We start from the raw sequence: 23,290 nt of genomic DNA on the forward strand, positions 1-23,290 counted from the left end.
TAAAAGGAAAAACAGCTTATCTGAAAGAGTGGTTGGGCACTGGCACAGGCTGCCCAGGAAGGTGGTGGAGTCACTGTCCGTGGGGGTTTTCAAGAAATGTAGAGGTGTTACTTAAGGATGTGACTTAGTGGGCAGTATTGGTGGTGAGTAGATGGCTGGGCTAGGTGATTTTAGAGGTCTTTTTCAACCTTTATGATTCTATTTCAGTCAAGAAGAGATGTTATGGAAGGAAGTATTTTCTGTTGCCACCAGCAACTCAGGCAGTAACCATTTAAGTTACTGGATGAGCCTCTTGAATTTACAAGGTGTGAACCATAGCACAGATTTCCTAAAGCTCTCCTGTGGCGACAGATATGTTATAACATTAATTCACTGTTCTAGTTGTGATCAGACTTAACTTCAGGGCCTCTGGGGTGCGCAAATGATGATGTATGAGTTCACTAGAGACTACCTGATTAATGTGACAGATCATTTGTAAGGAGTGATACTGTACTTCTGTAATTTATACCTTGAGAAGGGAAGGAGTTTCTAAAAACAAATTATGAGGAATCTTCACTTCCCCTCCTCTCCTGCCCACACCACGGGGAAGTATCTTTAATTGTGGCCTTCAGAAAAGCTGACTGTGTTCTTGTGGCAGGCACAGAGTTATGAAGAAGCACCCTGTCACTGCTGTGGGGTGTGGTGCATTAGAGCTGGGACTTTAAAACATCCACTGAGCATGTAAATCTGCTGCTTCACAGTAGCTGCAATTCATCTGCAGGCAACATTAGAGTCCTGTTTTGTGAAGTTGCCTTGTCACCCAGCTCTTGCCCATCCCTGTGTACAACAGCTGCCTTCTCACATCATTAATAGTCTTCTGTGTGCATTAATGTGATTTATAGAGGGCTGAATGTCTTCAGAATGTGCAGAATGCGAGCGCTGTTATCTGACTGTGGCAATTCTGCCTTCTTCCAAGGAAAATAGCAGCCTGCCTTGACTTCTCAGGTCTTTCCTTTCACCAACAGCTGATTTACTCTGTGATGACTGATGAGTTGCAAATGATCCTTGTGGCAGATTTCATCTATGCTTGGTCACGATAAATGAGAAACTAAGATATCCTAGGAAGATCAGGATACTTGGTCTTATAGCACAACTTTCCTTCACTGTTCAACTCTTACTTGTCTCTATCATGCTCTGATTTTGCAGACTGCCTCTGAGCTTATGAATTTCAGAGCACAAGATCTAACAGCTGCTGGGAGGAAGAGATGGCTGCAGGTTGCTGTGGGTTTGGGGCTGCAGTGCTGGCAGCTGGTATGTCTCTGCTGACTGCACCTAGGAATGTGACTGTGAGAGAATTCACACATTTTTCAAAGGAACAATCCCAAGAAATCAATGAACTTATCACGCAGTGATTTGGATGAAAAACCAAACAGCCATCCCAACCCCAGCTAGTCCTTGTAGACTGATAAGGACAAAACCATGCTGTTTCCAGTTGGTTCTTCACAAAGCAACTCTGTCCTCTGATCCTCGGAGCACAAAATACCTTAGGAAGACAAAATTAAGGACTGATATCCATAACTCTACTGAATTCTAACTGTTGTGGACTCAGCAGAGAAATGGTCTTATAGGGCATGTAATTTTCCATATCCTCTGCGTCGAGCCAAATCCTTGTGGTCCTGCAGGCGATGATTACCTGCTGTGCCTTCTGTCTTGCAGAGGATAATCATCTCCTCACTTTCCTTTTTGCAACGTCCTCTCTCCAACCACTCCTGTGTTTTTGAAGCAAATAGCTGGCATCGCAGTGTGTGGGATGATAGGATCCTGTGGCATCGTAATTACCACCCTCTGCTCCTTCATGCTTTAATCAGGACCCTCTGCTGGTAAACACTCCAATCTCTTCTGTTGCTCTATAGTGGGTGCCTGTCCCTTTGAGATGCTTTAAAGCTCATTAAATTTACCTTTTTCTTTAGCTGATGGCAGCCCCTCTCTGCAAAATAACATGCTATAGTGACATTATGGAAAATACCTGAGGTTTCAGCCAGGATCCCTCAGCAGCCTGTGGTCAAGAAGCTTTCTTGCAGCTCATTTCCCAGCCAAAGAACAGCACCTCCAGCATCTTCAACCTGCTCAGTTCCCCCCTACCCTTCCTGGTATTTACCCCATTTTCACCAGCCTCTCCTTTCCGTCTGATCTCCTGCTTTTGTTGCTGAGAGCTACCCTTGTTCCTTATGAGTAAATCTTTGCGTGATTTAAGCTGATTTTTGGGAGGGAACAAGCTAGCAAACAGTGGCTATGAAACAACCACAAATTTGCTTTGCTGCTGCTGGTTGCCAGGAGCTGATTTTGCTCTGATATTTGCTGGCTCCAAACCACAGCTTTCTGACCTGAGCAGTGGAGCAGAACCATTAGCCATATAAGTGCAAGGCAAGGGTTGTATTTTGGATTATTTCAGATTATCAAATTCTCAATCTCTGAGTCTGGTATCATCACTGTTTTGCTAACCTAAAGTGAGCTCTGGAAGCAGAAAGAAGCATTTCAACCCATTTCTTGCTTTTAAATTCCTTCCCAAAATGAGGTTAGGTCCCACCTCAAAGGGAGCATTGTAAAGATGGAGAAGGTGAAGGTAATAACTCTGAGACTCTGGAACAGGCTGCCCAGGGAGGTGGTGGGGTCATCATCTCTGGAGATTTTTCAAGACGTGTAGGTATGGCACTCAGTGACATTGTCTAGAGCACTTGCAGAAATGGGCTGATGGTTGTATTCGATGATCTTTGTGGTTTTTCCAACCTTTATGGTTCTGTGAAAATGCCTGTCTTGGCAGTTGGCCGTAACTGCTAGCGGTGCTGTAGTTAGGACTTTGACCTTTTCAATTCGTGGAAAAGAAGGTTGAATGATGGAATCATAACTTGTAAGCATCTATTCTGGCTGCTGCATCAAATATAAGAACATCTAATGAGCTCCACTGGCATGGAACTCGCGTATCAGCAAACTCAGACTGAAAAAGAGCAGCAAGTTTTAATATACAGCCATTTAAACACTGCTTAAAAAAAAAAATAAGTCTAATAGTGGGGTAGACTTGCAACTTTAAAGGAGGTTTTGCTTTTCAGACATCTTGCAGACAGTGAGAATATCTGCATTAATTCTTAGGCAGATAAGCAAATTTGCCTTTTGAATCCAGTATGTAAAACTCATGTTAGAGACTTTAAGGATAGATGATAATGTCAGGAGTGTGTTCATCTGTAGATGAGAGCTGAAAATATCTATCTGATGTAGTGAATAATGCTGCCTGCAGGATTGTAGTGACAGCGTGAACAACGAGAGTGGTGTGGCTAGAACTGGAGTATTTATTCCTATGGGAAGGCAGTGTTTAGTCCCTATGTTCACATTCATCAGAGCCCAGTGATGGGATCTGATTTCATATTGTAATATTTTGTGCAGACTGGAAATCTGGAGAAAAGAACAGATCTGCCAGCAACATTATTCAAATAATCCCTGCTGGGGACTTGTGCTTCTCTTCTGTTCTTTCCTGGTTTGGTTGTGCATTTTGAGATTTGTTTTGAAATGCACGTTGGTTGTCAAGCCAGAATTGAGGCTGACATTTGCCTGTGGGGTTTGTCTTCACTGCTGGGGCAGGATTGTACTCTGGTGAAATAAAATAAAAAAGAATAGTTGCACCTGTTTTGCTGAATTCAGCAGTCCCTGGTATTTTCCTGCTGAGAAGTGCTTCCCATTGTGAACACATTACAGGCTGTCTTTGAGAATCAGCAGGACTACGCAATACTAATCTTGACATTTCTGAAGTTCTGGCTGGTTCCCACCATTTGAGTCAAAGAGTAAAGAAAAACTGTGACTTCAGATGCTAGCAGCAAGCTGCACATCCATGGTCATTGGTGTTACAGCCTCTGTAGACTGGGATGAGAAGGTGACTGCTGTTATTTCCAGGTCCAGTCAAATTCAGTGCAATTAGATAGGAATACCAATGGAGGCCAGGAGGGAACTGAGCAGTCAATAAAAGCATGGGTCTGTGCATGTTGGGAAATAAAACCATGAAATAACTTTACCTGTAGGCAAAGCAACAAATACTTCAACAGTTAACTATTGGGTAGCATGCCAGAGTTCTTCCTTTGACAATCTAAAGCACAGGTGTTGGGGATGTCAAGCACATTTAGACACAGTCTAGTAGCCCTTAACATACTTGCCCTTCTCTAACTGACCATGTTTCTAAAGGTTTGTTTTTCACTGTTTTCCCCAGGAGGCTGATTTCTTGGCAGGATGAAACGTTGGTTAGCAATGAACCAATTAGAAATTTGAGCACCTCCACTGTTAATTTGGGAAGTAAACCTAATTAAAAGCAAATATTTGGATGCAGAAATAGGAATGGGATATGAGATTTGCACTAGTATCTGTCTGCTCCTGATTTGTTCCTGCTTTAACAGAAAACCATTTAGGTCTGCAAAGATTGCGGGATCTCCTTTGGAAGGGAAATATCCCTCAGATTTCAATCTTTCACACTGTTCTGTGTGCAACTTCAGTAGAAATGTCCACCATCTTGACCGTGATGTTGAAATGACTGAAAAGAAAGTCTATTGACAAAGGAATTGTTTTGAGAAAGAAATTACTCAAAAGTCAAGTGAATCAATATGAAGACCACAGCAATGCTGGTAAATCTATGGAGCTGGTAGAAGCACCTCAGTGTGCTGGGGGAAGTCTGAGTTGTCATACTTCTGGGAGTAGGGGGCTGGTCTGCCTGGCAGGCAGTGATACTCTGAAGAGAAAACCAAAGAGCTGATTACTAGCTGTGCTAAAATCCAGTTAAATTCCTCTTGTAGATCAAAGGATCCTTTAAAGAGGGAGGAGCTGATTCCTCTGGAAATAACTCCTGCTCAGCACAGGGCTTTCATGTGAGTGGTAAGATCTGACTGCTGAGATATGGTACAAATGTGGTTGTTCTCTATTGCTTGGAGTTTTTCCTCAGTGGGAGGAGGCAGTCTTTGACTTGCTCTGATGTGCACATGGGTCTCAGCCCCAGTGTGGGGAGCACAAGAAGCTTGAGTTAAAAATGACTTAAGCCATCCCCACTTAAGTGTTGAAGCGCTTTGGGTGAGATTTGCATGCCAGAGCTCAAAAAAAAAAAACAATGCGACCAGCAAGTCTAACAACCCTATTTATTCTACCCTGTTGATAGCTGTCTCCATGCTATTAATTTTGAACATAGTTCATGGGAAACATAGCCTACACTTTGTAAAATGGCTGATAGAAATGTGAAGGATCTCTAAGTTCTGCTTGTCAGTGCAGGAATCAGACCTTTACTATGATTTCTGTCCCGTAAGTAGATGTGCATTGTTCATTAAAATTGAACATCCCAAATGAAGGAAAGGAAGTGATTTTCTTACTTTTGCTATTTTCCTTGCTCTCTCATGTAGAGCTGTTATTGGTTTTGTTATGGAGCTTTTCATACAACTGAAAGAACAGGAGAAATTAAATGATGGTGAAATAAAGGTGTGTCTACAACTAACTTGATCTAAGTCCATAAAAACCCATTTGGGGAGATGTGTGAATGGTCAGAGCTGTTTCATTCTACGCACTACAGATCCAGTGTGCCCTGAAGGATGGAAACTTCCTTTCTTCCCACTCACAGAAAACATATACCTGTATTTCTTATGAAAGAGTTGATACGTGGTTTAGCTTTAAAGATCACCTGTTATGACTTCCTTTGACTGCTGTCTGAGTGTTGTGCAAGTGTTGGTGAGGTTTTGCATCATCAGTCTCTGCACTTTAAGGTAGTATTTCTAGATACATCTTCTAAAATGGTGCTGGATGATGCTGTGAAATCTGTTGTCCTTTTGGGACACAAAACTATGGACAAGAAGCTGGTCACCTGTGACAGAGAGCAGCCTCTTGTCACTCTGTTCCATCTTGATTCACAGTGCTGAGTTTGTGTGTGCCCCATCTCATCCTTTTACCTGGCACTGCTTCAGTTTCAGAGATGGCAATGATGGGGACAAACTTATCCAACACAGCTGTTGCACTGTGTTTTGTTTTGGGGTGATGCATCATCTGATCTGGCAGTAAGGAGAGTCCTGCCTTCAGCACAGGGACAATCTTTCCAAGTGAAGCCAACCACTGTCAAAAGAGGAATAGTTTACATAAATATGAAACCTGACTACTGATAGTGCCATTTTGGGTGAGGAGAAGAAAGGAGTGATGAGTTCTGGGCCATCAAGAAGGCCTGTTCCCAGCTGCCTTTAATTCAGGCAATTAAAAAAGCAGCCAAACAAACTAGATATTATCCCAAATAGCACAGTATCTCCCAAATCATCTTTTTCTCCCTGCAGCATGCAGATGTGTATGTTGTGTGGAAGAAAAAAAGCACACCTATCTATGCCTGTAGAAATTCTGATGCTAGGCTGCTTATAATTTGGGCCAATTAAACAACATCCATCTTCTGCAGGTTCTTCAATATACGAGGCAAAGAACTAGACGAATGTATGTTTGAAGTTGGCAGTGCCCAGTGCAGCAAAGCTTGGTCTGGTCGTCCTTCTCTAGCAAGATCTTCTCTCACATGACAGTAGATGCTCCCCTCGCGCTGTCTCGCTGCTTCTCCTCCTCCAGTCTCTCTGACATATGCCAGAGCCAAACAGCTGACGCTCATCCTTGTACTTGGCTGTTGGTTAATTTTTGAGAGTTCATGGATGTTCTCTTGACTTAAAGCAGTAGATGTTCCATGAGCAGATGAGACTGTGCAGCATTTTTCTCCTCACATTCATTTATAGTGATAATTAACACGTTAGCACCTTTTGTGGAGCTGATGCTTGTTTCAGATAAAATTTGTGAGTGGGTTGCATTATCTTGATTGACCTCTCAGCACAGATTGCAAATTGAGTGGTCAGGTGCCTCTGCATGAATACAGGAAGGGAACGATAATGCAGTGCAAACTCACCCTGCTCTATCACACAGTGTAGAATCATTTGAGTTGGAAAGGACCTTTAAAGGCTATCTAGTCCAACTCCTCTTGCCATGAGCAGGGACAGCTGTGGCTAGATCAGGATGCTCAGAGCCTGGTCCAGCCTGCATCGTCTCCACCAGATCTGCATTCCTTGATGGGATTGGTGCCCAGAGATTGCATGCCTGTACTCAATTCCATTGATACCACTCATACTAAGAAACCATGTTCTCACTTACTGGCATGGAAGTCCCACAGCTCTGGCAAGCTGATTAAAGGTTCTCTGTTGCTGAAGCACAAGAAAAAAGCAAAAACCCAGAATCAGTAAGACCCTCTTTTGTCTATTAAGGGCCCCTGTAGCAGACTGTATTTCTCACCCTGCCCAATATTTTCTGCAGGGAGAGCTGACACAAGTTGGCAGGGACAGAAGCAGCCTCTCCTTGTTCCTTATCCAACCAGAGCATGCACTAATTCAGAGGCTCTTTGACAAAGTGAACCAAGATCAGATCACAGCAGAACCTTGGTGCTGTCTTGTATTCCTCCTTGCTTGGCCTTTATGGAGTAAGCCCATCCCCACAGTGTGTTCCCATAGTGAGCAGTGTGCATGATGCATGTGTGAGTGCCTGTGGTTTAATGGATGACTGCACAGGGATGCTCCCTGTGTGATTACATGGATGTACCCAATGCCTACCATCCAAAACTGGAAAAAAACCTCCAGAAAAGTCCTCTCTCAAGAAATTCAAGGACAGGCACAGAGAGATTACAGAGAGGGAGGTGAGACTGCTGACTGCCAACAATTAGATTCAGCAGGATAGAAGGTGTTGTATGGTGAAGCGATGGGGAGCTGCTCACCTAATGGTAATTCCAGCTGTGTATTTGTAGCTGAAAATAGTGTTCAAAGGGGATATGAACATGAACAAATAGTGTGACTGTCCCACTTCTGCACGTGAGTTTCCTGCTGGTGGGTTCACTGTGGGGCTGGAGCAGGACCCAACATTCCTACAACACCTATCATTGAACAGTGTTTGAGAAGCAGCTCCAGCCCTGTGTGATCGTAGTAATGCCTGACTGGTGGTGATCAGCCTTCCAGGGAGGAGGAGGAAGTGTGCAACACTGTGGCACGCAGCTCGCCTGTATTGCAGAGCAGGGCCTCATGGTTCCAGCTAGCCTGTCCCGCTGCATGGAAGAATAGTCCTCGTCCTGATGTCAGCATTAATTTGTGTCACACATCTTCAGTGTTTCTTATCTCTTACCAGTCAACCTCAAAAGGCTTTCAGAAGTTTTGTATTTGAGCAGTTTCAAAGAATAGTGCTTTTTGGTCTTTTGGGCAGAGGCTTCATGGCAGTAACAGTTTGATTGTGAAAATATTCACCTGTAGTCTGTGATGTGGAGGAGATTTCCTGAGATTCCCTCTGAGGAGGCAGAATGGAGGTGGACAGACAAAAATCACCTTTTGGAAAGCAACTGACCAGTAGAAATGTTTTTCAACTGGAGGAGGAATGAGGTGTTTTCGCTGAGCTGAAGCAGTTCTTTGCCTTCAGCATCCACTGACAGCCCAGGCGAAGCTTGCAAAAGCATCTCCAGAACCTACCATGCTCTTTGAAGTGAAGCGAACGTAAATATGCAGACGCACGTCCAACATGGGTGTTTCATCGCCGGTCCCGGGACCCTCCCACCCTGTCCCAGTCCGGGGGCCGAGCTCCGCTTCCACACGTGTCTCCACCTGTGGCACCAGCCGTGGCACATCTGGGCTGCGCACCATCTCCCTCCCGGAGCGGAACAGCTGTCTCCATAGCGACGGGGAGCGGCGGGGGGGCCTCGGTGCCGCCGCCCCGCCCCGCCGTACCGAGCCGCCGCGGAGCCGAGCGGAGCCGGCGCGGCTCCGCGGAGGGCAGCGGCAGCGCGGGGCTATGGGGACGGCAGCGGGGCCGTGAGCGCGGCCGGAGCGCCGCCCCCTCCCCGGTACCACCGCAGCTCCACGGGAGAGACCCCGCGCGGTGCCGCCCGGCTCGGCTCGCTTCGGTTCGGATGCGGCCATGGGCAGCCGCTTCTCCAGAATCCCCGCGCTGCCCCGCGGCGGGCAGGGCCGGCTGCACCGTGCCCGTCACCACCACCTCAAAGGTACGGCACCCCGTTGCGCCCCGAGGTGGGATGGGCACCCGGGCAGGACGGCAACCCTGCGCCGTGCGGGGACCCCAGTTTGGGATGAGCACCCAGAGCGCCACTGCGGGGTGGGATGCCCTACGCTTGGCACTCCACATGCGGGTGCCCTTCGTGTGCGGCCGCGCCCCAGGAAAGCACGGGGACAGCGTGTTGGAGGTGACGGAGCACCGAAGTGTCCCCAGGTGTCTCCTTGCGAACGATTCCTTTGCCTTTGCATCTTTTCTGGGTGCTTCAGAGATCTAGCTGTGTGGTGTGGGCTGTCAGTCCCGTTTGCAGGGGGGGCAGGGGATGTATGGGGCATCCTGCCCAGCTTCTGTGGTTATCCCTTTGCTGAAATCCTGGAGCGCCATCAGGACGCAATCAGATGGAGCTGACTTCTGTAAGGCGAGCAAGTAGGAGCGACTGCCGAGGTCTTCTGTCCCTGCCCTTTTTTGCCCCTTTTTGCTGTAACAGAAAATAACCTGTCCTTCTGGAAGGGGATTTCTTGGGCAGCATTGCACACTGCGTGTGGTTGATGCGACCTTTTGTTAAGCACATTAATACAGACAAGGCACAGGATGATGGGGAGAGGATGTAAGCAAAGAGTAAGGCAGGTGCTGTTCCCACAGCTGTTTCAGATGGTCAATACTTGTTGCATCTTCCCTGATGTTGTGGGATTTTCACCCACCAGTATGGGAAATAGGGATGTTCTCCCTTATTTGTACTGAGCTTTTGTATGCTTCTTTGGTATGGTTGAGGGGAGTGGAATGGGTTAATGATGAGCTGGGCAACTGGTTGCCATACAGAGGGATTCTCTGGTTATCCTTTCCTTCCACCTCTCTGCTCCCTTCCTCTGTGCTTGAATGGTATAGAGAAGTTGCATGTGCTGAGGGTGATTATACCACAGCTTTCTTAATGGCTGTGCGAGATGTGAGGAATGCTTACTGTTCTGCCACAGACAGTAGCTGTACTTAGAATTAAACCTGCAAGGAGAGGGTACTGAACTCTGCATGGTGAACCTTCATCCCCTGTCAATGCAAACCGGAAGGTACATGCGATGCTGTAGTAGCTGGTGTGTAATTGTAAAGTGCCAGGGAGGATTTATCTCTATGAATCGTGCTGTCAGCTAGAAGTCTTTCTGGAGCAACCTTAAGCAGATAAGAATTTATAAACTGGAGCCAGAAGGAGCACTGCCACTTAATCCATTATCAGTGGCTTACGTGAGCTTTCTGAGATGCTCTGTATGGATCACCTGACTAGGGGTCTGGGGGGGGGGGAACTAATGGCACTTTTGTTTGTCTTGTTCTTCCTTTAATTTCCATTTTAATTAAATTCCTACATGTGCCAAGGCAGCAAGTAGGAATGTTCCCTATCTGTAATGTAGCAGAACAGTAAAATCATTTTAGTTTTGAATAAAGAGTAAGATGCCTTTGTTGTAAAAAATCAAGCAACTGCCAGGGACAATATGTGCCTTTTCTGTCTTTTTTTAAAACCAAAATGCCTCAGGTTCTACATTTAAATGCAGAATAAACAAGTCTGATTGGATCTGACAGGTTCCTGTAAAATGGTCTGGAGGCAGAGCAGCGAAAGTACGAATGTCACACAGTGGTGTTACAAATCTGCCATTTAACATTTGGTAATGTGCATTTTAATTGAAGGTCCCTGGTTCTGCCTGGATGCCTGGCTCTGCAAGGGGCACAGAGCTTTGTAATGCGGTCACAGAGCACTCTCCCACTCAGTGCCAGGGCTGATAGGCTTCTTCTTGCTGAAAAAGCTGCACTATGGTGATCTGGGGGCTGTGAAGTCAGCTTCTGCCTTACAAGCTCATCTCTGCTGTGTAAGAAGATCACCATGTTGAGTAGATCTGCTTCCCACGTACACTGAAAGTTTTTATGTTTTCTTTCCTGCTTGTCCTGCTTAAAAACGTTTCTCTTTAATTGAGCAGGTCTTCTGAAGGCCACGTGATGCTTTTGGTGGTACTAAAGGTGTAACACAGAAATAAAATCTGGAGCTCCAAGCTGATTGTTTTAGAGCTGCTTTCAGAGCTGGGTAGTGCTTAAAATGGGATCTGCCCAGCCCTTTATGGAGGGACTTTGAGTTGCTGTTCAAAAGAAATTGCTAGTTGCAGGGATTTTAGGACCTCTCCCCAAGCACTCAGTTACCCTCAGTGCTGTTTTCACCGTTGTGCCTGCAGGCTTTAATCAGAGAATCACAGAGTGGTTGGGTTGGAAGGGACCTTAAACCCACCCAATTCCAAGCCCCCTGCCATGGGCTGGGTGCCACCCACCAGGTTGGGACCCCAGGTGGCCTTGGGTGGCTACAGGGATGCAAGGCCAGTGTGGAGGCAGTGAAAACTGAAGTCAGTGGAACAAGAGGCATCCAGGACTTCAGCTGTTCAGATGCCACAGCCCTGATTAGGTGTTAACCTTAAAGTTAACAGCCAGTGGCTGGAAGGAGGTCCTCATTTGATGGTATAATGAGACTAAAGTGACATTATTGTCAGCGTTCCTGTGAATTCTTCACTTCCCATAATGCAGATGTAGCTTGGGGTGATAGAAGGTGACCCATTGTTTCCCTTTTAATGAACAAGGAATGGTGATTGTCTGATAATGATCTCCTTATGATGTAGACTGATAACTCCAGCAAATATTTGCTCTCCACCCTCCCTGAAGCATTGTTTGTGACTGCCACCAAACAAGGTGTGTGCAGCTGTTTGGTGTGGAACGCAGTGTGGACTGCATACCCTCTCTGGGCTGTGGTGCTGCTGTTCCAGGATGCTAGGAATGATTTTTGCTGGTTGTTGGGTTAGAGGTGAGGTGTGGGACCTCAATTCCACCTCCTTGGCTCTGTGGGGAAGTGGCTTTATATCCTCACTTGTCCTTCATGTCCTCAGTTGTAAGGCTTAGCCAGTTCTGTGGACCGCAGATCAATATTACATTGTAGAAGCTAAGAGGCATTACTGTCTCCTCTCTTCAGCCTGCCAGGCAGGTTTGCTGCTCTTTCCTGATCCTCCTCTTGCCTCAGAAGGCTGCGCTCCATGGTGAGTGACAGCCTGCGGGATTTCTTCCTATCATTTTTCTTTCTCATGGGTTAATGCACCTGTGATATTTATGGTAAAGAATGCATGCACTACAGTTGAGACAGCCCGAGGTAGTCAGAGACACTCTTCTCAGCACTGGCTGATTACTCATGGGTTATTCTCTATTATTTGCATGGCAGTGGCATCTGGAGTCTCCCGTGGAGATCTGAGTCATGCTGGGCTTGGTGTTTCTGTGGTCCCTGCTGGAAAACTGCTCTGTACATGCTGCTCAGATAAATCTAACTCATGTGCCTGGCTGGTCTCTGCAGGATGTTCTGGGGTCTGTGTCTCTGGGGTACCCTGTGAAGCAGGCTGCTACCTTGGTGGGACAGTCCTGGCCAGTGGGGATGCTAGTTATGATAAGATATACCTTACAGGCCTATGTAGTTTTTGTCTATGTTTTTGCTCTTGCTGTTCTGAATGTTATATGTCTCATTGATACATAAGTAAGTCTGACATTTTTTTTCCTTCTGCTGGTATTTTCTGAGTCTCTGAAATAAATGCAGAAGATAGCGATCTGCCTGTTGTATGCACTGCAATAATTACATATTGTTGACAGGAAAGAATATTGCAATGCCAGTTCTGTTTCTTGCATTTGCAAGATAAGACCAAGTAAAAGGACGTGAGCAGCTGATGAATGTGGGGACTGGAGGTCAGTGTGCAAGCATAGCACTGAGAATGTTGATAGTGATGCCATTGGTTCACCTCAGCTCCCATTGCTATTGTAATTGATTCTTCCTCAAACTATCATTTCATTTTTTTTCCAGCCTTAGGAAGTCAGAAGGCTTGCTGTTCCAGGCTTTGATGGTTGCCTCCAGCTTCCTGCCCTTCTGCTTTCGTTCTGCCTTGGGTTGTTCATTTCCCTCTGACCACTGGCGTGCCTGGTTTGTAGGTGGAAGGGTTAGCCTGGTTCTGGTTCTCAGGTTTATATGACCTTTTCTTAAGCACTCTGTTCTTTCCCCGTGTTGCTGAACTTTGATTTATTGCATTTAAACTGCCTAACATTGCCCAGTGTTCCAGACGCAGCGATTTATTGATGTTGCTTTTATTTTCAGTTTTCCTTTTCATGAGGTATAGGAGCCTGTTGGTGAAGCAGGTAATGGTGCAGCTTGTCAGAAATTTCCCAGGAAATCATGTTGTTAACAAAGCACAACACTTCCTAAGGGTAGACCTAGGAACAGGCTATTGAGCTGAAAATATTAGTCCAAGTCTTAGTAGCAGTTAGAAAAAGCAAATGTAATATTAGAAATTACAAGGGAAGCCAAACAGAAATAGAGGCCATGAGTAAATTATAGTATAAATCTGAGTCTAGTTCTGGTTCTTCAGGAGGGCAACAAGGGTGGATAATCAAAGGTCTGGAATAATTTAATGTAAGGAATGATTGAATAAGCTTGAACTCTAACCTCTGATGCAGAGGGGTGGTAAATGACAGAGATCTTAAAAAAAAAAAGTCACAACTGACACACAGAAAAGGGACAGAACTCCATTTTTCACTGTATCTTCCAGTACAAGAACCAGGAGGACATCCAATGGAGTTGGTAGATTTCAGGTCCCTTTGAACAGAAAGAGGCTGCAGCTATCTACAGTGGCTAGTAGCTCTCAGAGCTCATTAATAGTAGATGTTATAAGTGCAAAAATGGGTCTAATTTTACAGGAGATTGGAGGAGGTCATGAAAGAGGAATTCTCTGAAGTTTGCTAGGTACAAAGACCGCACATTCAGCTTGCTCTTACGGGCTTTCCTAAGACTACTCATATTCAGCTGATAGTAGCAATGCTGAGCTGAGAATTCAAAAATTCTCCACCCTTGTGAGAGAGGGAGCTGGGATGTTCAGAGATTGCAGTGATGGCTGAAGGCATACGGCTTGCTCCTGATGTTGGCCAGCTTCTAGCTGGATACATGCTCTTTGCTGTGAGCATCCCTGCCTAGATGCTTGCAGAGCGGTTCATCACCATGGCAGCCTCAGAGTCTTGCACAGAACAGATCATGCAGGCTTTATGTGGGAGACAGCAGGGATTGCCATGAGGTTCGCATGCAGACTCCCACCGTGTCTCTCATGGATGAGACTGCCTCCTGCTTCCTGGAGTTTTTAACAATAAAGGTGCTTTTGCATGGGTTGGCTTTTTTGAATAAGAGAAAGTAGTTTCTCTTAGCTTGCTTTGACACCCCAAGGGACAAGGGGGCTAAGTAGCCCCCGCTTTGTTTAGTTTCCAAGACTACTGAAATGCCAGATTTTGTGGAGAACTTTGAATCTGGGGAAGGTTTCTAATACAGAGGCTTGGAAGATTTCGGATTTGGCAGCTGTTCTTACCTACTGCTGCTAGGATAATTGCAGGAACCAGCTACTTCTGCATCACTGAAATTGTTGCCCATGGCAAGTACACGAGTACCTGTTGTTGTGTTTACAGTATGTGACTTTGCTGCGGCTACTTGTTTCAAGGTGAAGATCCATGTGTTCTCTGGCTTAGGCTGCCTTGAAATTTTAGAGCAGCTGAGGAATGCAGTTCTGAACTGTCCTGAGGGGTGGGGTCTGCAATACCCGTGTTTTGGTAGCACTTCCATCCTGCAGTCTCCATTTATGGCTGATCTGAGATTAACCTGATTGATGGCACCCTGCTCACAGTCGATGACAAATCCTAAAGTCTCTTCTGACTTTAATCACAGCACTGTGCAGGTGCTTAGTGCTGTGCTGCAAATTGACAAATCCCAAAGTAGTTTTGAAGACAGGAGCTGAATTTTATACTTACAGCCTAGCAATGGTTAAAGCTTCTGCTGTGACTGCAACATGTATACGCAAACCTGATCTGCCTCCTAACCTAGCATCATAGGGTACTGCTGGCTGTGTAGCTGGAGATGAAGGAAGGCATTTGAATCATGTTTGAAGGTCCAGGTTGATGCATCTCTGGAGTTGAAAACTTGCCCTAGCTCAATTTTATCTCCTATCACTCTTGGGCATCTCCAGCTGGTAAAAGCAAGTTGTATATAAGATTCTAGTTCATGTTTGTATAATATTAGTTATCTGGCCTTCCAGTGACAGGATTAAAATAGGATTGTGTTCTAAAATTACAGAGTAGAGGATGCCATGGTGGCATTATGTGCCTACAACACTGTTAGACAGCTTTGGTTTATCTCTGCTGAAGCATAAGAAAGGATTCTCAGCTCACTGGCTCAAACCTCAAAGCTATTTTATGCAAACATCTGGAAAGTAAATGCTAATAGTTCTCAGTCAGCTTCTCAGATAAACTATTGAGCATTTTTTTTTGTTGGTTTAAAAAACCCAGTGCTTCACACATTGTGTAAACATTTTTTAGAAAACTAATACGAAGATCTTAGACAAAATAAATTCTGAAGTTCTGGCACGTCTGTCTCCGTTCTCTCTTTGTTCCTTCTTATTCAGTATTTGAGTTTCGTGCTGCTAACACTGACACTTCCAGCTGTTCCTGCATGTGTGGGCTTACACACATGTGCATGGGCATAGGCAGGGATTTCCTGCTGCCTGTTGAACTCATCACTTGACCGGTATGGCCAGAACACACACGCTGTCTAGCATCGAGTCTAGAGAAGGCTGGCAACTCGCTTGTAATTTTCCACTTGCATTACAGTCCTTTTGGCAGAGCAGTGGGTAGGGAGTTCTGTAACTGTCCAGGGCCAACTATTGCTGATGGGACAGGTCTGCGGGCTGGACATGGAGTGGCTGCAAGCATTCTGTGTCCAACGTAGGTCTGCATTTGCCTGGAACGGCTTTGCTTTTTCTGTGCTCCCTGTTGGTTGTCTCAGGAAGGGGGATTGGAGACAACCTGTCACACATAATTTATAAAGCTTTATATTTGACTTGGGAAACCACTGCTGCATATTTTGCTAGCCAGACCAAGAGAGTATACTGGGAAGCAATTGTGTGAATGATGGAAGAGGGAGAAAGTTGATGAAAGGTCTTGTGAACAATTGAATTGAAGAGGAAGAAAGTTGATGAGAAGTTCTATTGGCCCAGTGGAAATGTTTGTACGCTTGGTGCATCTTTAAAAAAAAAATCACTTTGGGTAATTGGAAAGGTGGTATTTGCTTTCAAACAGAATGCTTTGAAAATCTGTTGGGTGAGAGCAGCAAATGAGTCAGATTTGGCAGGTTTGGAGTATTTCCTTTCTTTTCTAACAGAGAATTCAGAAGAGGCTATAGGTCTTTTTCCTAAAGTGGAGGGAAAAATGGTACTTTTCTTCTTGGCAACAGTCGCACCTATCCTGAAAAGGCATTTTTTTAGTGGTAATAGAATTGGATTTGGTAAACTGTGTTTCTCTACATGAGAGGTCTCAGTGCTTACATGCATTAAATTTTATGACAAATGAGGAGAATTCTTATCTGAAAAACATATTTACAGTCATTGAAAATACTGTATTTGTGCAGAGAACTTGCTAAAAGGCAAATAAAGCTTTTCAGGATAGAATTTTCTAACGGGCTTGCATAAGCATTTTGGGTTATGCTTTGAGAAGAGGCCTCGTCATACTGAGGTATGAAGTAAGAAGCTTGGCTCAGTGTGATGCTAAGCAGATGTGGAAATGCGGGATCCTTTATCCCAGAGAAATTGATCAGAAGCACTTTTGAGGTAGTGGCTTCTTATCTGGGGAGCTGAATCAGAGCATGAACGTCCTTGTGAACAGCCTCTGTCTGGACATCCCTCTGGTTTCATTTTACTTGAAAACTGGAGATCACATCCTGACCCCGTCAGAAGAAACGTGATCATGTTATGCTTGATTCATTCTAATTCACGTTGACTTCCCATATGTCAACATATGATTTAAATACCCCACTGATCATCTTTTATCCTCTGTTAGGCATAAGCTCTGCTTGATTTCCCTTTAACTGCTACTTGGATGGAGATGTGACTGTGTTTTGTGCTCTGCTGCTCATCAACACCATCTAATGTAAAGACAGTATTGGACTCTTAACTTGCTGCTGGACAGCTTTGGCAGATAAGCTGTGTAAAAGTAGATCCAGAGTTTATTTGCTTTCCAGATTACAACCTTTTATCAGAGGTTTAAATCTCTTTCTTGAGTGGTATCTGTGCAACTGAGTATTTAATTGTATTAGTATTCTAAATTTCTCTTGTTTGAGCAACTGGTGCAATTGCATTTTTAAATATGTCTGTATTTATATCTCACAGGATCACTTTGTCCATGAGAAATGTTTATCTTTTGTACTTGGCAAGTATTTACTGGGTAGGAGGGAAAGAGATGGTTTCCCACAGAAATATTGACTCCCCTTAGTGGACAGGATGCAAATAACTGTAAAAGTCACAAACTGAATTTGTGTTTTATAGAATCATAAAATCATTAAGATTGGAAAAGACCTCTAAGATTGCCCAGTTCAATCATCAACCCATCCCCACCATTGCCACTAACTGCATCCCTCAGTGCCACATCTTCATGGTTCTCGAACACCTCCAGAGAAGGTGACCCCACCACCTCCATGGGCAGCCTGTGCCAATGCCTCACCACTCTTTCTGAGAAGAAACTTTTCCAACTATTCAACCCAAATCTCGCCTGGTGCAATTTGAAGCCATTCCCTCTTGCTGCTACCCAGGAGAAAAGGCTGACCCCCACCGCACTATGACCTCTTTTCAGGCAGTTCAGAGTGGAAAGATCTCCCCTGAGCCTCCTCCAGACTAAACAATCCCAATTACCTCAGCTGCTCCTTGTAAGACTTGTGTTCCAGACCCTTCAAACAATTATATCCCTTAACAGATATAAAATTAAAGACTAAAAGAACCCAAATCTATGTGTATCTTTTATTTCTAAAGTTTTAGAGTTGTGATGCTAAGTAATAATTACAGACCCCAGTGTTTTACTCATCCGCTTGAGACTTAAGGCCATGGTTTAGTGGGCAATATTGGTGGCAGGTGGGTGGTTGGACTAGATCATCTTAGGGGTCTTTTCCAACCTGTATGATTCTATGTCCTGCATTCATTTTGGCAGAAAGTTGTTACCTATGCTGCATGATTTATGGCCTGCATGGACAATTTGGTGCTCAGTGCATTGCTTTGGGCAATTGTTCTCAGCTTGGATTGACTGCATTGGTGGACTTAGCAGAAAGAGTAAAAATCCATTTGCGATTTCAAGCAGAGAGGTCCTGCAGGTGGGACGTGTTGCAGTGAATGAGGTGAGCTGTGCTGTGCTGTTGTCCATGCTCTGCTTTTGGTGGCTGAGCAGATATCATTGGCCTCGTTGTCAGCACAGTGTGAAGCCCAGGAGGAGAAATTACTGAATGATGTGTGGGAATGGTGACCGAGGGTAAACTCCCAATTTGGAAATGTTAATGTTACATCCATTATTAATAACCCCACTGTGGAAGAAAGAAAAAATGCTGCAAACCGAGCTGTGTCACAGGGAAGTGGCAGGCAAAATTAAAATTTTATTCTTGCCATGGTCTTACAGTAAAGATTTTGCGATACACACCCGGAAATGCCACTATAAATAGTCTTGTTATCTAATCTTCCAACTCGGACTATGACAGAAGATTACAAATAGGGAAACAGTGCCGTTTGGCTTTTAGCTATTCTCCCACTGCTTCCCTGGCTTCTGATGGAGCTTTATTGCTGTGCCCCTTGTAATTCAGATGGAGACAACATTATTCACAAGTACAGCATGTCACTAGCAGGAGGAGAGTTCAGATAAAACCCAGAAGATTTATGACATAGTTTAGATAAGGCCACGTAGGAACTGGGAGGAGGGAAGCAGTAAGTCAGAGCCCAGCAGTGTTTCTCAGGGTGTGGTGAGAACATCCTCATGCCAGCTCTGCTGGCTCACATACAGAGCATTGTGAAGATGGAGGTGCAGGTGGAAGGGATGTCACACCCTCTTCTCCCCTCTCCCTGCCCTGCTGGGGATGCAAATGCTCAGTTCTGGCCCCTCCTTGGATCTCTACATCGCTTGTATCAGCGTACCTGTAGGCAGTGAAGAGAGCTGAGTCCTTGGAAAGGGTTAAAAATGCTCTTCTGCAGCCTTAGTACATAGACATGAATGACCATTTCCCACAGAAGACTGCCTCCTCAACCTTTATGGAGTAATAAAACCTTGTTATGGCCATGGGAAGAGGTGGGAGGGAGTACGGCTGTTGTAAAACCTTAGCCTGATGAGATTCAGACCATCCTCTCTTTCCTGTGTCCTAAGGTAGACTGATGTCTAGGAAAGTAAAATGATTCATTTATATTTTGCACAACTAAGTGTCAGGAAGACTGTGCTCATCTTCTCTTATATCCATCAGTTCCTACAGAGTCCATGTCATCCAGTTTTGCCTCCCTGAGAGATGCTGGGACTTGGACTTCCCTTGCATCTCCAGCCCACAGAGGCAGCCAGCAGGTGTTGTTCTCCACATCTCTAGTTCACAGCATCCCCAGCATCCTGCTGAGCGGAGGCAATCACGTTCAGCTCTGCTGACTCACTGCCTCTTGCAGCCCTCTGAAAAGCATCCTTAAATAGTGCTGAAAACAAATGAGCCAGAGGACGTTCCTGGCTCTGCCAGGTTCAACTGAGACCCAATGTTGGTAGCAAACTGAGTTTTTTCCGACCCCTCACCCCATATTCTGGCATTTCAGGTTAAATTCCCAGGCATAAGCAATCAAAAGTTATGGGTCAAAAACTTCCTGGGCATGGGCACTCTAAAGCTGCTCATCAGGAAGGAGAATTACCTTCTTGTGATTAGATTCTGCAAGCAGATCAAATTTGCTGCTGGAACAGAGGTTTTATATATAGTAAAATGCTCCCAGGTGTGCTTTTAGTAGTGCTTCTGGGTGCTAAGGATTGATTAACAAGAGGCACCCAAACCATATTATGGTTGAGGCAGAGCAGGGTTCTTTTGCTCTGATTCAAGGAGCTGATTGAATTCAGTGACAGATGCCAAGTATTTATGTCCTTGCCTGAGTTTATCTGTTAAATTAGAAAGTGCTAAAAGCTGGAGTTATTTTGGGAATAAATGCATTAAATAGTGATGGAGAGCTCCAGATCGGCATTGGTGGGATGGTATTTTATTTTTATGGATGCTTGTCCAAAGTGTATTACTCAGAACATCAGAATAGAAAGCTGCAAGGATAACACGCTGCACTCGATTTACACCAGAATACTTGAGCTGAGTTTGGAGAGTCCAGTGTCTTTCTTTGTGACATTGCTTGGAATCATGAATAATGCAATTATAGAATGGTGAAATCACTGAAGTTGGAAAAGACCTCTAAGATCACCCAGTCCAATCATCTACTTACCACCTACCAGGGAAAGTAAGTTATATTTATTGTATATGCACAATTGCATATATTAGTAAGCAATTGTAATTTTTGCTGCAAGGTTCCTGGCAGTTGCAATAAGGGGAGAATTATTTTAAGTATGTTATTTAGCATGTTGATAAATGTCCAAACTCTAGAGAAGCTGTTATTTGCCTTGAAAACCATTGCAAACTCATCTTTTGGTTCCTTTTGCTCATTCTCCCTCCAACCAGTCATTTTTCTCCGTTTGATTTATTCTGCAGTGTTGACAGTAGTGTGGGTTTTTTAATTTATTCTGTAACTTCACCTAAAATAGATTCTGACCTTTAATTTTGTTTATAGCTGGCATATAATTCTTTATAGTTTTAAATTCTTTTTTATTTTATTATCATCTCCTTTAATAAGTTGTGTGTTTGTGGTTTTTTTTTTTTTTTTTTTTTTTTTTTACCCTTATCTAGCCTTCCCAACTTTCCATGGGCCATCTTGAAACCCTTGAATCATATGATCTTTCAGGTTGGAAATGACCTCTATGATCACCTAATCCAACCATCCATCTACCATCAATATTGCCCATTATACCATAAATGGTGACAATTTACGGCTGAACCAAGACTCAGGGTAAAACTGAACATCAGACCCATAAACTCCAGGCAAGTTGTCCCATTTCCAGTGCCTCTAAGCCATCTTGTGCCTCAGATATTAATACATATCTGCTCCTTACAATTGCTTTCTGCTATGCTCCATCAAATAATGCAATGCTGTAATTATTTGTGACAGTGAAAATCTCCAAAAGCATTCAGATAGAAGCCAAAGCATGTCCTGTGTGGGAAGGTTATAATACAGAGATGGCTTGCTTTGCCTGCAGGTCACGTTGACACACAAGGCAGAAATACCTACACAAGATGAGCCCTAGATGTGCTAGATTTAAGGGGGAACTCCGTTGCTGCTGCCATGGGACTATTTTCAGGTGCTTGGCTGAGTGAATGACCCAAATATAGTTTAATCCTGTGACTGTTTAATTTTCATAGCAATGCAAATACACTCGGTAAAGGCTAGGAGCTCTGCATCTAATTTAGCAGTGTTGCTTTAGCAACATCGTGCAGGATGCAAATAGTCTCCTTGGCAACACTTCCTAAGTGGCATTAGATAAGCGCTGGTTACAAACAGAGAAGCAGATCAGAAGGAGAGACATGCTCTTGTCCTGTACCTGTTTATACCCCAGACATCACGATTAGTGGTGCTTCTGGGCTGGGATCACGAACAGGAGCTGCCTCAAAACCAGATTTGGGTTCTTCTGTTTCAAAGACCTTTTTCTGGGAAGCAGCAGCACAGTAGGGACTGAAGGTGACAAATAGGGTTACTTAGTGCTCAGAGAGACATGGCAGTTGCTTCTGCTGTTGACAGTGTCATATAGAAAGAGCTATGAATAGAGGCAGCTTTTCCAGCTCTCATAATTGATTCCCTCCCCCCCCAGAGAGGAACTGCAGGGCTTGCACGAGAATCCTTGCTTTTGTTTAACCCCCACCCCTCCAATTCTGTGTACTTCTCTTTTGCATAAAAAGCTCCAAGGTATAAAATGAATATGACCTAATGGCTCAAAAATCAAAAAGCATATGAAAGATCTGCCAATGCTTTTGTTCTACATTGATCCTTGTTTTAATCCCACTGGTTGATGTCTGAGGATCTCATCCAAGGAATATGAATGCATGGCAATGTCAGCTGGAGCACTTGGAAGATGGTGGAGAATGGTGCCGAATCCATGAGGGCATCAGCAGATTCTGGTTAGGGATGGAAGCTTGTAGCAGCAGATGGTTTTGTTTTATCATGAGCTTGTCCTGCTTTAACAGAAGCAGACATTAGGTGGACTTCTGCACTTTTTTTTTTTTTTTTTTTTTTGAGAGAGACATACTATTTAGCAGAGTCTGTTGTGGTAGGACAAGGGGAAATGGTTTCAAATTAGAACAGGGGAGATCCAGATTTTATATAAGGAGGAAGTTTTTACAATAAGAGTGATGAGGCACTGGCACAGGTTGCCCAGAGAGGTGATGGCTGCCCCAACCCTGGAGACACTCGATCTAATCCAGAGCCTTGCAGCCAAGCACATCCAGAACTGTGACATCTGGGTCCATGCACAGGCCAAGGGACTTGAAACCAGCCAGTCCGAGGTCCCCTGTTCATGCTGACAGTGTGCAGCACCTTGCAGCTTAGATACATGTCAACAGGCTGACTGCATTTTTCCTCTTCTGATACAAAAGAGAATTCAAATGTCAATAGCCTCTCTTTATAAGGAGAACTCTAAATAAAATCAAAACCCCATCCCCCACAGCCTTTTTTTTTTCTCTCCCAGATTCTCTTGGAATCCATCCATCTTCATATCACCCTTATCTCGTGGCCTTCACTCTAAATGTCAGCACTAATTAATGGGACCTTGGCCCTCAGATGATTAACAACAAGGTGTTTGTTTGTGAGATGGGGGCCCTCAGGTCTCACCTTTCCCAGGGTGTGGAGCTGGGGCTGTCAGCCTGGTGCGTGACAAGCTGCAAGAGGTATAAAGCAACGCTTTGCCTCAGGGTGCCATACACAAATAAGTAAAACTCTCGGCTGGGTGGGAGAAGCGTTTCCTAAATCTCCTAGAGGTTATATCGGCACTGGAGAGCTGTTCAGATGCTGGGATGCTGTTCCAGCCCTAAGGCAAGATGTTGCTGCAGTCTCTGTGCAGCACAACGGCCTTGCTGCCACGTGTCTTGGTTGTGGTGTTTTGGGGTCTCCAAGTAAAAATCGATGGGGCTGATAGAGCCAAGATGTAGATTACGCTCTTGCAGTGAAGAACTGGTGACTCCTACAGAAGCAGTTGGTGTGGTGGCCATGTGTATGCTATAGAGAGGAACCCAAGTGCACTATCT

General features: G+C 44.6%; 1 protein-coding gene across 2 annotated transcripts in view; it reads left to right on the forward strand.

The window, feature by feature from the left end:
* NEURL1 (neuralized E3 ubiquitin protein ligase 1) overlaps positions 1-23,290 on the forward strand; it is a 147,815-nt gene that overhangs the window by 1,759 nt on the left and 122,766 nt on the right. The window contains exon 1 of one of the 2 annotated variants that reach the window (XM_048946835.1): positions 8,789-9,043. The exons of the other annotated variant lie outside the window; for it this stretch is intronic. Coding sequence (XP_048802792.1) covers positions 8,959-9,043 — 85 coding nt within the window. The 5' untranslated portion in view covers positions 8,789-8,958. Of the gene's footprint in view, positions 1-8,788; positions 9,044-23,290 lie in introns of those variants that run through there. 2 annotated transcript variants of the gene reach the window in all.

Source organism: Lagopus muta, chromosome 5, assembly GCF_023343835.1.
Source record: "Lagopus muta isolate bLagMut1 chromosome 5, bLagMut1 primary, whole genome shotgun sequence".
Taxonomy (NCBI): Eukaryota; Metazoa; Chordata; class Aves; order Galliformes; family Phasianidae; genus Lagopus; species Lagopus muta.